At 41.3% G+C, this 16,710-nt stretch overlaps 1 protein-coding gene across 3 annotated transcripts in view; it reads right to left on the bottom strand.

The window, feature by feature from the left end:
- Positions 1 to 16,710, bottom strand: part of sdccag8 (SHH signaling and ciliogenesis regulator sdccag8) — a 59,740-nt gene that overhangs the window by 15,856 nt on the left and 27,174 nt on the right. For all 3 annotated transcript variants that reach the window (XM_061791101.1, XM_061791102.1, XM_061791103.1), the window contains 2 exons: positions 10,510 to 10,637; positions 1,115 to 1,223 (listed from right to left, as the gene is read on the bottom strand). In XM_061791101.1, coding sequence (XP_061647085.1) covers positions 1,115 to 1,223; positions 10,510 to 10,637 — 237 coding nt within the window. The remainder of the gene's footprint in view (positions 1 to 1,114; positions 1,224 to 10,509; positions 10,638 to 16,710) is intronic.

The following is a 16,710-nucleotide window of genomic DNA, read 5'->3' as shown; positions in this document are numbered from 1 at the left end:
TGAGGGACCAGGACCTTCAGAACAAGCTAACAAACTTGTATTCCTAACTCTTGATAACAGGAGGTAAAATTAGCTTGATGGGAATATAAAACTTTGTCCAAATCACACAGTATTCATTTTCAATTCAATTCAATTTAATGTTATTTACATAGCGTCAAATCACAACAGAAGTTGTCTCAGGGGTCTTTACACATGGAGCAGGTCTAAGACTACACTCCACACTCATAAAAAAAAAACAACTGAACCCCACTTGAGCGAGCACTAGGCGACGGAGGCAAGTTTTGGCTGCTCCTCTCTCTTTCAACAAATCAGTGAGGAAAAATGCAAACCGATGAGAAATAGATACACTGGGTGATGGTACATGAAACATGGAACAATAGGTCACAAAAGTGTGAGAAATTAAAACAAAAAAAATGACATGGCTGTCCATCAATGTCCTGCACTCGGATATGGTGCTCAGTTTAATTCGAGCTCCCGCATTGATCAACATCTGGCACTCAGGAAATTAGGACACAGAAGTAGGAAGAAGGCTATAGATGATTCCTGACTATATGCTTTATTGAAGAGGAATCATTTAAGTTGACAAAAGTAGCATTTAGTAAAGGCAGGATTTCTAAGCAGCATGTAGCATCTAGTAATTAATAACCTGCAGCATCTTGAAGTAAAAGGTAGCATTTAATAAGTAAAAAATAGCATTTAATCAGTCGTATGAAGCATTTAGAAAGTATCGTAGCATTTAGTAAGTCAAATGTAGCATTTCGTATGTACGATTTGCTAAGTCAAAAGTAGCATTTAGTATGTAGCGTATACTAGGTCAAAAGTACCCTTTAGTAAGTAAAAGGCAGGTAGCATGTAGCAGTGGCTTCTTATTCATTCTTATAATTCTTAATAATGAATTCGTAAAAAGTGGTGTTTTTGGGGGGGCTGGACCGGATTAATGTCATTTCAATTAATTTCAACGGGGAAAATAGATTTTCATACTTTGGCCAATTCAGGTACAAGCTTGGTCATGGTAAAACGTACCACCGTACCAATAAATGTGTATTATTATGATTATTATGATTATTAATTAGCATTTGTAGTATTTTTTTAGGGATGGCGGGACAGTATTCACCGTTTGTTTCCTGTCAGCTCCTCCAGTGTGGCTCCCAGAGTGCGGCACTCCTCCTTCAGCTTCTTGATCAGGGAATTCTGGGAAGACAGGAGTACGTCCAGCTCACCAGCTGCACACACACACACACACACACACACAGGAAACAGTTTTGTGCACTTCAGTAAATAATACATAACTGTTTTCTGGCAGCCGTTCACAGCTGAAATGCACACAAAAGTTGCACTAGAAGTACATATGTTTTTAGAATAAATGTGTGGTAAGCGATGTAGCTGTGGTTAAAGTGTGACGAGGTCGGTCGATTGTCTCTTCTGTGCCCTTTCCCGCCTTCTCTTCTTTCTGAACACTCCAACAGTGGGCTTTCATCCCGCCTTTGAAAGCGGCCGCCATGCGCTCACCAACATATGTTTACTCCTTTTAGGAAACAAACGACTAATAACAATGGCTGTCGTTTTTGGATGGAGGCGATGATGGTCCACCTGCTCCCACATTCGAGCACCATCAGGCACAAGCAAAAATCAAATAAAAGGAAGGGCAAGGCCATGTCTTTGAAAAGTTGTACTATTAATTTATTTTGCTTACGGTAAACAAGGGAAAGCAAAAAAATATTTTGAAAGCAAAGACCAACGCTACGCTACACTGTAAAGAAAGGAAATGGTAAAAGTCGTTTTAATGCCAAGTCTAAATAAAATTGTAGCTTTTGAAAAGTTTTTTAAAAATTCAGCATTACAACTTCATTCACATAATTCTGTGACTCAGTGAGTTGTTTTTTTCCCTTGCAATTTGACATCCATCTCGTAAAATCCTTTGTTTTTGCTAGTTCATTCTCATAAAAATACAGCTTTTCTGTGTAATATCACAGCAGTTTTTGGTAAAATTTCAGCAATTTGTAAAATTACAACTTTAATTCCATAATACTGTGGTACCTTCACTTAGCTCGAAACTCAGTTCAATCAAATCTCAAATTGTGAGTGAAACGCGGGATACTGGGCGGAAGTTGTGGTGTTCTCTACCACCATCTCGCAACGGCGTATCTAAAATTCGATTGTACCTCAAATTTTGGCTTGCAACACAAAGCACAAAAAATAAATAAATAAAAATAATCAACGGCTTGGCACGGTGGACGACTGGTTATCACATCTGCCTCAAGGTTCTGAGGACCCGGGTTCAAATCCGGGCTCCCAGTGGGGACTTTGCATGTTCTCCCCGTGCCTGCGTGGGTTTTCTCCGTGTACTTCGGTTTCCTCTCACATTCCAAAAACATGCAATGTAGATTGATTGAACACTCTAAATTGTCCATAGGTGTGAATGTGAGTGTGAATGTTCCTTTGTCTATAAGTGCCCTGTGATTGGCTGGCGACCAGTTCGAGGGTGTACCTCGCCTCTGGCCCAAAGTCAGCTGTGATAGGCGTCAGCACAATCAACGGCTCCAAAGTCAGAAAACAAGGCAAAACAATAAGGTGACACAGTATTTTGATTTCTTTCTAGTAAAATTAGAGCATTTTTCCTTATAACATAACTTTATTCTCATATTATTGAAAATGTTTCTCTTGTAAAATTACAGCAATTTTTTTTCTGTAAAATTTCTAATTTAAACTTGTTGTAGCTTAACTTTTTTTCAAGTGAAATTACATCATACTTCCAATACTACAGCTTTTTCTCCTAAAATTACAACTATTTTCATAATATTTCAACTTTTTCCCCAGAAATATTACATATACTACATATATTTTTTTTGAACAATTACAGCATTTGTAAAACGGATTTTGTTTTGTAAAATTACAAATTTATTCTGGTAATATTTTGACTTCATAAACTTACAGCTTTTTTTTTCTCATAAAACCAACTTTATTCTCAAAATATTTTGACTTCACTCTCATAATGTGGACTTTTTTCCTTGTACAATTGTAGCTTTTCTCTTTCGAAAATTACAGCTTTTTTTCTCAAAACTTTGTCCTTCATCATTAAATCTTTTTTTTCCTCGTAAAATTATTTTTTTCCTCATAGAATTAGTTTTCCCTTTGTCCTTTTGGAATTTGTACGGTGGCCTGGAAGTGCAAAACAATATAACAAACACTTACATTTCAGAAAAATAATTAACAAAAGCCAAATCACCTTTACATTTCAGAAAACAAAAGAACAAAAAAACGAAACACTTTTACATTTCAGAAAACACATAAACAAAAGGAGAAACACTTTTACAAAAGACGAAACAAATTACAATTGCGAAAACCCAGAAAGGGAACGTCCCATTTCACAGACATTCTTAGAAATCCCACACCCTTTCTCGGCAAGACCCGCCCCGCTTCAACATGATTGGCTCCTGCATCGTGGGAAGGGTAGGCTACGCAGATGTAACGAAAGGTCCATCCCAAATAGCGATTGTATATATGTATAGCGTTTGATGCTGTGTATACAATATATTCTACTTGATCACATTTCTTAAACCATAAAAAAATAGATTAAGAGTTAAGGAAGAAGAAGGTTGTTAAAGAGAGACGATGCTGGTGAGAATTAAAGGTAAAGTGTGGATATTGCAAGGAAGCTGCCGGCTAAATTCATTTGAACGTACACTCTGGTCACAAACTTCGCTTTTTCATGCACAGGCACATTATACATTATGAAAATAGGTTAGTATTGATCTAAAACAACATTTGATGCTTTACATACTATTTATATGGCTTATGCCGAGGCAACGGAGCGCCACACAAATCCGGGAATGTATTTTCACCGTAGAGGAAAGCTTCTGCGCATTTTAATTGAATGTAAACTGTGACGTGAAGACGCAGTGCAACGGAGATTATAATTTTGAATCGCGTCAAAACCAGTGGCCGACCGATCGGCCGCTCATGGAAACAGTTTCCAAACCACACACACTACGCCATAGTTCAGTCGGGTTTGGCGGCGGTGCTTGGTGTGCGCCAGCCTTAACCGACATAATCCTAACCGCAACTCATCCTAAACTGCCTTAACCCCAACCCTAGTCCTAAACCTAACCATAATAAACTTTTTTTTTTTTTTTTGTACAAATGTGATACATATTAGGGGTGTACATCTCGTCACATCTGCGGGAACCAATCATGTTGAAGCGGGGCGGGTCTTGCCGAGAAAGGGTGTGGGGTTTCTAAGAATGTCTGTGAAATGGGATGTTCCCTTTCAGTGTTTTCGCAATTGTAATTTGTTTCTGTTTTTGTTCATGTGTTTTCTGAAATGTAAAAGTGTTGTAGGTTTTGTTAATTTCCCTCCATCCATTTTCTGAGGCGCTTCTCCTCACTAGGGTCGTGGGCGTGCTTGACCCTATCCCAGCTATCATCGGGCAGGAGGCGGGGTACACCCTGAACTGGCTGCCAGCCAATCGCAGGGCACATACAAACCAACAACCATTCGCACTCACATTCACATCTACGGGAAATTTAGAGTTTTCAATTAACGTGCATGTTTTTGGGATGTGGGAGGAAACCGGAGTGCCCGGAGAAAACCCACGCAGGCACGGGGAGAACATGCAAACTCCACACAGTCGGGGCCGGGGATTGAACCCCGCTCCTCAGAACTGTGAGGCTGACGTTCTAACCAGTCGCCCACCGTGCCACCGGTTTTGTTAATTTGTTTTCTGAAATGTAAATTTGTTGTCTGAAATGTAAAAGTGTTTCACAATTTGTTATATTGTTTTGCACTACCAGGCCACCGTACATCAGAACTGAAACCATAATTCTAACAATAGTTCTATTTTGTCTTAGTAAAACATTTTTCCTCATAAAAATTAAAAACTTTTTGGGAATTTTCAAAAATGTTTCATAAACTTAAGTATTTAATATTACTGCATTTTAGTGTGAATTTAATCCTGTGAAGTAATTTATTACTGTTTTATATGTAGCATTTTTTATATACTCATAAACATTTTAAATCTGTGCCAAATGTGGCCAAGTCTGCAATGATGCTTGCCTAACTTTGACTAGCTTCATCTGGTGGGGGAACACACACGCACATAGAGGGCATGCAAACACACACGCACATAGAGGGCATGCACACACACACACACACACACACACACACACACACACAGAGTAAAGTTTTGGCCACAGCGTGAAAAAGTTGCGATGAAGAATGCTAATTAGGCAAGCAGGCTTTGAATGCGTCTGGCCGCGCGCAGGCCAAAAAGAACCCTGGGACACAGAAAACCCGGCAGAACTGGCACTGGAAACAAACAACAGCCAAAGCCATGGAGGAAGGGGGGAGGAAGCGAACGAGGGAGGGGGAAAAATATCTGATGTCATCTCGAGGCAGCTCTGTATGCATGCATTTAAAAAAAAAAAAAAGGAATATGGGGGGGGGGGGTGGATGGATGGATGGAAGGAGAGCAAAAAAGCTCATTATGGCGCTCGTCTGTCGGAGCGGCAAGAGGAAGTGATGCGAGTGACTAAAGGACGTCCACCACATCCCCTCCCTCCATGTTTCCTGCTGTGCTCTGATGTCAGCTCTCTTTAGACAACATGTGTGCCACCACCACGTGCCAGGAAACAAACCCTTTGTTTACACCTGCTCTTCCACCAACTGTCCTTCTCTGCCTGCATTTTTTTGTTGTTGTTGTTGCTAGTAGCACCAGGGCTCCGAGTTGCGGAGGAATGCACAGGTAAGGAAAATGATGATGATGAGGAGGGGATGAAGAGCCAGACCCTGGGACAGATGTGCAAGCAGCAGTGGTAAAACGTACTTGATTCCAGTAGAAATTACAACTTTATTGAGATAATATTTGGACTTTTTTCCTCATAAAATTATTATTTTTCCCTGATATTAAAATTTGTGTAAAACTACATATTTTGGAAGTAAAATTACATATTTTTTAATCTTAAAATTCATGTTTTTTCTCTAACTAGAGTTTTTGATTAAATGAATAAAATTACCGAATGGGTTCCTGCGATCTTTTTCCATGTAAAACTTTATTCTGATAACATTTGTATTTTTTTTCTTCTGAAAATGTTTTTTCCTCATAAGATTACAAGTTACTCTTGGAAGAAAAAAAAAATCCTCTCTCATAAAACTACAACTTTTTCCCCCTCATAAAATTACAGCAAGTTTGTTCAGCAAAATTACAAATTTTTCTTGCAAAATTTGTTTTCATCCGATCATAAACTTACAGAAAAAACAATTCTGTAAAATTACAACTTCATTCCCCTTACGTTTGGAATTTCTCCCGTAAAATAGCAGCTTTCTTCTTCATAAAGTTACAACTTTTTTTTCGTTCGTATATGTACAATTACAATTCTCTTTGGAAAATTAACGCTTTCTCAAATGAAATTACAAATTTATTTATTTTTTGCAAAATTGCAGCTTTGTTTATGATCTAATGTAACCTCGAGGTAGCCCTGTATGTACAGTCCCCTCCAAAAGTATTGGAAAGGACAGTGGGTGGTAGTGACAGATGGAACGAAAGGGAGGGTTGGGAACTTGGATCGACTACGTTTTTAAATATATTCCGTATCATATATATCTAAAAGGCAACACCTGAACAACTAGAAACATCCATCAGTCACATGTTCCAATGCTTTTGCTCACTTGAAAAGGTGCAAACAAAAGGTGCTCTGTCCTGAGTCGTTTACTACATCTAGATGTAAATACCATGAAATCAAAGCTGGAATCCTGAACTTTTGTCTCATGTTCATCTTTTGATCTGAAACCCAAATGTCTTCAGTATACAACAAAACACAGGAATTGACCTTACCGTTCCAATACCTTTGGAGGGGTCTGTACATATTTAAAAGTACGGGAATATTTGTTAAAATGTAGTCGATCCAAGTTCCCAACCCAACCCTCCCTTTCCTTCCTTCTGTCACTACCATCCAGTGTCCTCAGTCTTTGTTTTGAATAGCATCAGGCCGCCTGCTTGCGGAGGAACATGCAGGTAAGGAAAAGGATGAGGAGGAGGGGGCTGAGGATCCAGATGGTCCAACAGTTACGCGAGCAGCAGTAGCTCTGACGCAGCGGGCACTCTGACCTGTACTGGTCAACTTCCACGCTTCCACTTCCTCTTCTGAGGTGACCAGGCTCCTTGCTACTGTAGCCATGTTGCGGCAATCCATTTTCTATGTGCTTCTCCTCAATAGGGTCACAGGGCCAAGAGTACACTATGGACTGGTTGCGGCGTATCGCAGGGCACATATAGACAAACAGCTACGGACAATTTTGAGTGTTCAATTAAAGACGCACGGGGGGGGGGGGCGGCATTTAAACTCCACACAGAGATGTTCCAATGGAGATTCGAACTCAGATATCCAGACGGTGAGGCAAGCGTGCTATCCACTATGTCACTGTGCTTCCTTATACATTCCCAATTTGTATCCGATACAGTAATCCCCCACATATTTGCGCTTCACTATGCAGAAATTCACCCGTTCGTGTTCTTTTTCCTGTGGAACCTATCCATAACTATTTTCTGAAAAACTCACCTACTAGCATTTTTGTGTTCTTTCTGAAACGCTCTAATATGCCTCAAGATGCTGCCAAAGCCCGTCTAAAATAGGAGTTGGTGCCAAGGAAGTATGTTGCAGCTATACATTTCAACTGAGAGATAAGCTTTGTATGTCAGGGAGCTAAGTTAGCTTGGGCTGTCAGTTGAAGGTATGGAGCTACATGTACACCCTCATTTGTGGTAAATGTTTTGCAAAACCAAATCATCTGTAAGCCATTACTTTTTAACGGAAAATATTGTAAAATTAGTTTGAAATGATCGACTGTTTTGGGAGCTCATGTAGTTTACGGTTTAGCATTTAAATTGACAATTATAAAATGTTTTAGGGCGGCTTCAATTACTATACGCCACAGACAGACAACATCTAATGCGTGGATCAGACTACAAGACAAATTTGGTCTTTCACAACTGCACTGTCAGACTACTGCAATAAAATCTTGTATTCCGATACCACCACATCCCGTCTTTTACAATCACTGGACTTTATCTTTATCTTGCCAACTCATAAACGCGACCGGATACACTTGTTACCATGGCAACGACAAGGTGACGCGTGTATTATAAGAACAAAATGGGGAAAAAAACGTGGGCTGGTGGTCACTGGTGCTCGGGAGATTACGTTCATTTAAGGCTTGCTTGAGGTATGTTCACGTACTTTTAATACGATACCGCTCGGAAGCAGGCAACAAAACGTTATGTAGCCTAGCAAGCTAGTGCTAGTACTAACAGTTGTACGTAAACATCCCGACATGATGTCGAATAGTGCTCTAAGGTTTCGGTGTGTGAAGTAATTTAATTACAATAAAGTAATTCAACTACAGTAAGTTAGCACCCATTATTTCTGTCATGTAATGTTGGTTTCACCTGACTGATTAGAATACATGACCTGACTAGAGCAGTGATTTCCAACCTTTATGGAGCAAAGGCACATATTTTATAATTGGAAAATCCCTCGGCACACCGACAAACAAAAATGTCACAAAAAGCAGATAAACAGTAATTACTGTATGTACTTCCTGCCATCTAATAGAAGAGCATTTATTTGTTCTGTCGGTCACTATGCCTCACTGGCATAAACAGAGGAACAAAGATACATTATTTCTTGTGCATGAATAATTTTTGGAGCAGTTAAGTAAAATTTGATAATTTCCCACAGCACCCATGAAGATTGCTCACGGCAGACTAATGTGCCACGGCACACTGGTTGGGAATCACTGGATTAGAGAATGAATACTGTAAAATACTCACAATGTTTTCAAGTATCCTGGCGAAAATGTATGTTGGTTAGGAACACAACCCCCAGTCATTAGCACCTGGAAAGTTGGAAAATTCTGCTATATGCAGAGCATCACGTGACCAAACCCGGAATACGGGATAGCTCACCTCCTTTGTATATTACAACCCCAATTCCAATGAAGTTGGGACGCTGTGTTAAACATTAATAAAAACAGAATACAATGATTTGCAAATCATGTTCAACCTATATTTAATTTAATACACTATAAAGACCAGATATTTAATGTTCAAACTGATAAACCTTTATTGTTTTTAGCAAATAATCCTTAACTTTGAATTTTATGGCTGCAACACGTTCCAAAAAAGCTGGGACATGGTCATGTTTACCACTGTGTTACGTCACTTTTTCTTTTAACAACATTCAATAAACGTTTGGGAACTGAGGACACTAATTGTTGAAGCTTTGTAGGTGGAATTGTTTCCCATTCTTGCTTGATGTAGAGCTTCAGCTGTTCAACAGTCTGGGGTCTCCGTTGTCGTATTTTACGCTTCATAATGTGCCACACATTTTCAATGGGAGACAGGTCTGGACTGCAGGCAGGCCAGTGTGGTACCTGCACTTTTTTCCACTTTGCATCAGTCCATCTCAGATGAGCTCGGGCCCGGAGAAGGCGGCGGCGTTTCTGGGTGTTGTTGATACATGGCTTTTGCTTTGCATAGTAGAGTTTCAAGTTGCACTTACGGATAGAGCGCCGAACTGTATTTACTGACATTGGTTTTCTGAAGTGTTCCTGAGCCCATATGATGATATCCTTTACACATTGATGTCAATTTTTGATGCAGTGCCGCCTGAGAGATCGAAGGTCACGGGCATTTAATGTTGGTTTTCGGCCTTGCCGCTTACATGTAGTGATTTCTCCAAATTCTCTGAACCTTTTGATGATATTATGGACCGTAGATGGTGAAATCCCTAAATTTCCTTGCAATTGTACGTTGAGGAACATTGTCCTTAAACTGTTCGACTATTTTCTCACGCACATGTTCACAAAGAGGTGAACCTCGCCCCATCTTTGCTTGTGAATGACTGAGCAATTCAGGGCAGCTCCTTTTATACCCAATCATGGCACCCACCTGTTCCCAATTAGCCTGTTCCGATAGTCTGACAGCAAATATTTTCTTTTTATTTATGTTTAACAAAACGTCCCAACGTCATTGGAATTGGTGTTGTACGCTACAAGCATGACTCGTTTGATGACATGATTGTTTTTAAGCCAAACTGCTAAAATTTTGTTTTCTTTATGGTTGTTGTCTTTGGACAAAAGTTAAATACATGTATATCCAAACAAAAATGATCTGACATATGTAAACATTCTTCTCTTCTTTTCGGGTTGTCCCGTTATGGGTCGCCAAAGCGTCATCCTTTTCCATTTAAGCCTATCTACCCAAATGAGCTCCAATTTGAGGCAGGTACGTTTTATTTCCATTGTTTCCCAGGGGACAAATATCCAAGTAACCTATATTCCAGGGAATGAAATGGAAACATAACAGATTGTGCCTCAAATCAGTGTACTGGCTTGCTTTTTTTAGTGTGGTGTCTCTTTTCAAAAGCATACTGTAAGGCTGAACCTCCAAATACACACGCACATACAAGAGGATGATGTCAAAGGGGTAACTTGGTGATTTTGGAGCGACTGACCTCTCTGGAGGTGCTGCGCCTCCATTTGCTGCAGCAGCACCGCCGTCTCGCTTTCACGGTCGTGCCACGCACGGGCCGCGCACGCCATCTTGTCCTCGTGAGTTCTCGCCGCCGTCTCGCTGTCCTCTCTGAAGGCCGGAAGACAATAATAGAAGGACACTTAGTGCAAAAGTAATTTAGACCATGATTAGATAGAATACAATGTCACCTTGGCTTATGCCTGGATCGGAATAAAAGACAAATTTGGTCTTTCCCGATTGCACTATGTAAGACTATTGGCATAAAATCTTGCCGTATCCACCGCATCCCGTCTTGTACAATCACTGGACTTTATCAAACACTGTCAGAGAGGCGTAACCAGAAAATGTGTCACCGGTCAACGCAACCGGATACACTCGTTACCATGGCGACGACAACAACACATTGGGCCAATGTGTTGTCTGTGGGGGAGGTAAAAGAAAAAAAATTAGGAAAAAGGTGTGGTAGTCATCACCGGTGCTCGGGAGAGGACATTCATTCAAGGATTGCTTGAGGTATATTCACGTATTTTTAATACGATGCGGCTCGTAAGCAGGCAACAAAATGTTACGTAGCCCAACAAGCTAGTACTAGCACTAACGTTTGTACGTAAACATGCCGGCGTTCTGTCGAATCATGCTTTAAAGCTTCGGTAAACATTGGTTTGTGCGCATGAATAAATGTTGACAACGGCGACCACGTATGTTGACAATGGCAAGCACGGGAGGCAAAGCGCCGGTTGCAATCGCAATCCTATCGGTCGTCAAGGTGCGCTGTCGGAAAATTGTCGTTATGTCACACTTACACGGAAGATATAAAAAAAAATTTTTCAAAATCAAACGTGAGACTTTTCCTTTTGGCGCTATTGTAGGGCCAAATTGTTAATCGTGGATCATGTCACACTACAAGTTTTGTCGTTTCCGACAATATATATCAGGCCCGATCAAGGAAATTGGCGGCGATAGCTAATCGGGCCAATATCGGGCCTAAAAAGCTAAGATCTAGGCATTACGCGTTTCATTTACTCACAAATTAAATACATTTCTGCCATTGAAATTAAATGAAATGTCATTAATTCATTCCAGCACCATAAAGACAATAAAAAAACACAATCAAAGAATGAAAAAAGGAAAACTGCTTTTAGGAAGTGTAATTACTAACATAGTATAGTATTTGTGTGCTGGATGTCTTTGTGTGAGTTGTGGCCTACAGCAGCTCCTTGCCAAAGTTCTCATTTTGTATTTGTGGTTGTGTTTTAAAAAGTTGAAATGTCATTAAGGCATGTGGGAGGGGTGAAATTATTCTTCAAAAATATTTTGTTTTTTATATGAGCTCTCAATATCTGGAATTTCCACCCCATTTACATGTGTGTATGTGGGTGATAAGCAAATAAAGGGAGTTCAAGGTGAAAGAAATACAGTTGCAATGGAATAAAATACTTTTTGCCGCGAATTAGTGTTTTCCCCAAAAAAACGGGTGTTGGTTCCCCCCTCATAAAAAATAAATAAAATAAAAATTTGAAAAATAAATCTATGAATAGGTGAATCCGCGGGTGCCGAACCGCAAGTATACGGGGTCCACTGTACGCCTTTGGCACTGTTTACGTTTTTGATCATTATTTTACTGTAAAATATTATGTAGCGGCCATTTGGAGCAACGCCCACAATAAAACCATACTGACTGCACTATTTTTATATAAAATGTAAGGCTGCTGTTCCGTCACGTTTGCAGCCATTGTATAAAATAGTAATCAGAGAAGAGTGACCATTGACTGTACAGCAGCTGCACAAATCTATGGTAAGAAACCACTGAATTATTTTAATTCTTCCCTCCAATTGCATATATATGAAAAACGACACAGGTAGGGCTTGAACAAAAAAGGTGCGTGCATCATCGCCGTCTGTCTGTTCAAATCAAACTTTCCAACTCAAGCAAGTCCAGCCGCGTGCCAACAACAGATGCAGACAAAAGACCAAAAGAACGGGAAAAACTATAAAGACAGAGAGAGAGCGAGAGCGATGACAAATAAACAACTCTTCCTGAAGTCCAAAGAGGCGCTAATGAAGAGAGAATTCTACAGTTAAAGTGAAAACTTTTCTCCCCTGCAGCGCTTGGCCTGCATCTCTAAAGTGACCGCGTCTGTCTGTTCCATCCTGCCTGTGTGCATGTATGTGTGTCATCCTGCTGTCCTGCTGTCTGGGGTGTGAAAGCGGGTGGCGTTGCCGTGCAGGGGACACAAGGATACTGTGAGTGTGTGTGTGCGCGTCTGAGTGGGTGAGCTGAACACCCGCTGGGCTTGAACAGCAGCCTGAGCCACCAAAGCGCACACCATGGCTCAGCGGGAGATGGCGGCCAGGCATTGCCAGCCATTTGGTCCTGCAAGAGGTTTGGGGGGGGGGCATGTGTACTTTTGTGCGTCTGTCCATACGTGTGTGTGTGTGTGTATGCAATTGAGAAGGGGGATGAGGAGGATGAAGAGGATGAGGAGGAGGAGGACAGGGCGCTCACACCAGACCTGTTTACCCACCAATTAGCATCGGACGCCACGCCAGAAAGTTCCAGCAATCAGCAACAGAGCGGTGATGGTGGCAAAGAAGATGAGAAAAGCAAGCAGAGCGTCACCTCATCATCGCAAAACAACTTCTTAACAAGTTGCACAATTTGACACGTTTACTATATACGGTATGAGCGTGAGTGTGTCGAGACCTGAATGTGATAAAGAAATACAGTATAGTAAACCACTAAAATCAACATATTTGGGCAAAAAATGACTTCAAAGGAAGAAGGATCAACCTCAACGACAAGAATAAACACAGAAAGTTCAAGTTACACCAAGCCGCAGTTGCACACTGACTGATGTGACCGAATGGCATTGAAAAATTGAGTCGCATCGACTGTAGATTTTTTGCATGCCAAAAGACTGATATAATTCATGGTTGGGGCGTGCCTCTAATTTAGAGGATAAATACTTGGGTTTCCACACCAATACTCAGGCTGGAGCTGTCCTATCTAGCCTATGTGCATGAACTCATGAAGCCTGATCAGATGGGAAGCGAAACGTCTAAGATAACCAGAACAGTCCTGTTGCGATCAATACAATGCCCTGAGCCCGGCACGGCGGGTGACTGGATAACACATCTGCCTCACAGTTCTGGGGACCGGGGTTCAAATCCCAGCCCCGCCTGTGTGGAATTTGCATGTTCCCCCACATTCCAAAAACATGCACGGTAGGTTGATTGAAGACTAAATTGCCCATAGGTGTGAATGTGAGTGCAAATGGTTGCTTGTTTCTAGGTGCTCTGCGATTGACTGGCAACCGGTTCAGGGTGTACCCCGCCTCCCTACCGAAGATAGCTGGGATAGGCTCCAGCAGCCCGTGACCCTAGTGAGGATAAGCGGTACGGAAAATGGATGGATGGATGGACAATGCCCTGAGAATATAAAGACCTAAATGAATGAGAATATTCACAGGCATAATATTTACGATGGAAAATCCTATTGTGTGTGTTCAACACAGAGTTGGGCGAGCCACTGACTCCACCATACATGACGTGAAACAAAACGCTAGCCAATTAGGAATTTAGTTGAAGCTGTTGCGGTTGCCAGACACAAATAGAGAAGCAACTGGCTGTGTTGAGTCTTTGCATCGTGTCTCAAAAGTCACTCACCACAATAAAAATGACAAGTAGAACAGTTTGCAATGTAATTACGACAGGTTCACAGTTAGCCTAGCTTCCTTGATTTCTTCTACCACTACTATTCTATTTTTCTTATTTGTATATATTTCTTCGTCGTCTTTTGCGGCAGTATTGGATGCCTTGTGGCACCGTGCTGCCTCTCACAGGTGAGTCTTGGTTCAATGACATTGTTATGCATGTGGTGTGCTGTGTTGGGCACCTCAAGGACACCACACACTATAGCTGTAAGAACACAGATGCCATTTTTTTTCCTTATCATTTGTGAAGTGTCGCATATTCTTCAAGTCAGTTAATGTTAAAACAAACAAAAAAATGGTGTGTTTACCCTGCTTTGATTGTTTGCCGTCAAAGTTAAGACCATCATTTATTTATTTTTACACTTGGAAGACAGTGGTACTAAATCTAATCCTACAAGGATTTCAAAACGTTACTTAAAACATTTGCCTGTACAGGTAAGAAAGTTTTTAGGATTGAATGAATTATTTGTATGCCTGCAATGGATTGTGTTGGACCTTGGAGGTTCCACTCCTCTCACATAAAGTTGCTGGAGGACATGTGAGGTCATCAAATGGACCTTCTTCATCTGCTTGAGTTTGATTTGATCAGATCCAAGCAGCAGGTCATTAGCATATAACTATCAAAGAGCCTTTAGTTTGTGGGCTGGAGAGGAACCAGTGTGTCGGGTCCATAATGTGACCAGCCCTGATGCGGACACACACACACACAAACGCATTAATATGAACACACACAGCTCTGGACAAGCGTCAGTTACCAGGCGGGCCAAAGACCAAAGCTGGGATGTTTGTGGCTGAGCAGCCAGGTGCAGTGGCTGCTGGGTAAAGAGAGTAAAGACAGAGCGGGGGGGGGGGGGGGGGCTACTGGGCAGGACCAGCCTAAGTGGGCACTCTTCAAGCTGTCGGCCATTAGATGAGGAGGGGGCGCTGGGGCAGCCCGGCCCGACTCAGAGTTTGCGGCGCCCCACGGTGTCGGCAACATCCCGCGCCAGCAGCGCCAAATGCTGCTTTATTAGAGCAGCAGCACACAAATTGGAGTCAGATGGTCAGCTTGGAGAAGACACTCGCTCATACGGACTGATGTTTGTACAAAGACTCAGAAGTACAATGAGTCTTTCGTAATAAGTCACACAAAGTCACAGTAACACAGCAACTTTTTGTTAGGAGACGAGCATTAACACTACTGCGATTATTTGTCAAAATATAAAGAGAGATTCTCTGATTCCAACCCCATCAAAAAACATGTCACTCATTCTCTCTGTCTTTTATTCATGCAGACTCTTAAGTGCTCCAAAATAGTCTAAAGACGGGTTAATGTAATACTATGTAGAACAAAACAAAACAAACAAAAATCACAGTTTTCAATGAACTAACTTACCTACAAATTCTTAATAAAATAGTCTGTACTACTACATACTGTACAAAAATCCTGTTAAATACAAAAATAAAGCAGCCATAAACTTCCCCTTGCCCCCTTTTACATCATGGTATGCCTACATTAGCTGATACAGGCAACAAAGTTCCACAGTTTTGGTGTCACCCATCTAGAATTTGCCTAAAATGGCCATTTCAAAGCAATATATGTTTCTATGGCATTTCATCTCCCCCGGAGACTAGTTGCAGACCTGATGGCGACTCGAGTCTCCGCGACGTCTCCTGGAAGAGCCAGGTCGTCGGGAGTCACAGTCAATTCAAATATGTTCAATTTTTTTCTGATACCTTTTGGAGACTTTTTCAAGTCCGCAGCATCTCCTCAAGGTCTCTGCGACATCTCCAAGGCCTGCTGGAGACCAAGGAGATTGAGGAGGAATCGTGGAGACGTCACCGCACTTTGCAACTTCCAAGCTAATTGGTCCCCACAAGATGTCGCCCTGGTCAGAGAGCAAGCAATATTTTGTTGTGAGCTGCGGCGACGTCTTCGCAAGTGTGAAATGCCTTTTACCAGTTTGGTCACAGAACGAATTACACTTGTAAGTCAAAGTACCACTGTATATGTTACTACGCTACACTGTTTCTCTAGCACCACCGTAATCTCTAAAATACAATTATTTTTAAGAGGCAATATGACAGTCATGGAGCGATAGTGTACTGTATTAGCTGTTAAGTACAGTATGTATTTTTCTATCCAAACGGCGGATAATGATTCACTTCAGGTGGACTATTCCAACAGACGTAGCAGCTATTTATGACAGACAGCGTCAATTTACACACCATTAATATTCATCAGTTTTGAAGCAAACATGGTCTGTAAGTGTGTGTGGAGGGCTCGTGTGGCTTTCTGCCAAGCACATGAAAAGAACACGAGAGAAAGCACTCCAGAGAGAAAAAGAGAGCGCGCAAAATTAAAAAGACATATTGAACATCATTTATTGACGCCACGTGTAACAAATTGCTTTGTGTTTGGTTTTTAGCACGCCTCCAGGTCACGCCGACATATGACACACAGAGGCAGCCTGATGTAGCCCGCAGAC

Source organism: Phyllopteryx taeniolatus, chromosome 11 (genome assembly GCF_024500385.1).
Source record: "Phyllopteryx taeniolatus isolate TA_2022b chromosome 11, UOR_Ptae_1.2, whole genome shotgun sequence".
NCBI lineage: Eukaryota > Metazoa > Chordata > Actinopteri > Syngnathiformes > Syngnathidae > Phyllopteryx > Phyllopteryx taeniolatus.
Note: the sequence above shows the minus strand (reverse complement) of the source record. Positions and strands in the feature narration are given on the sequence as shown.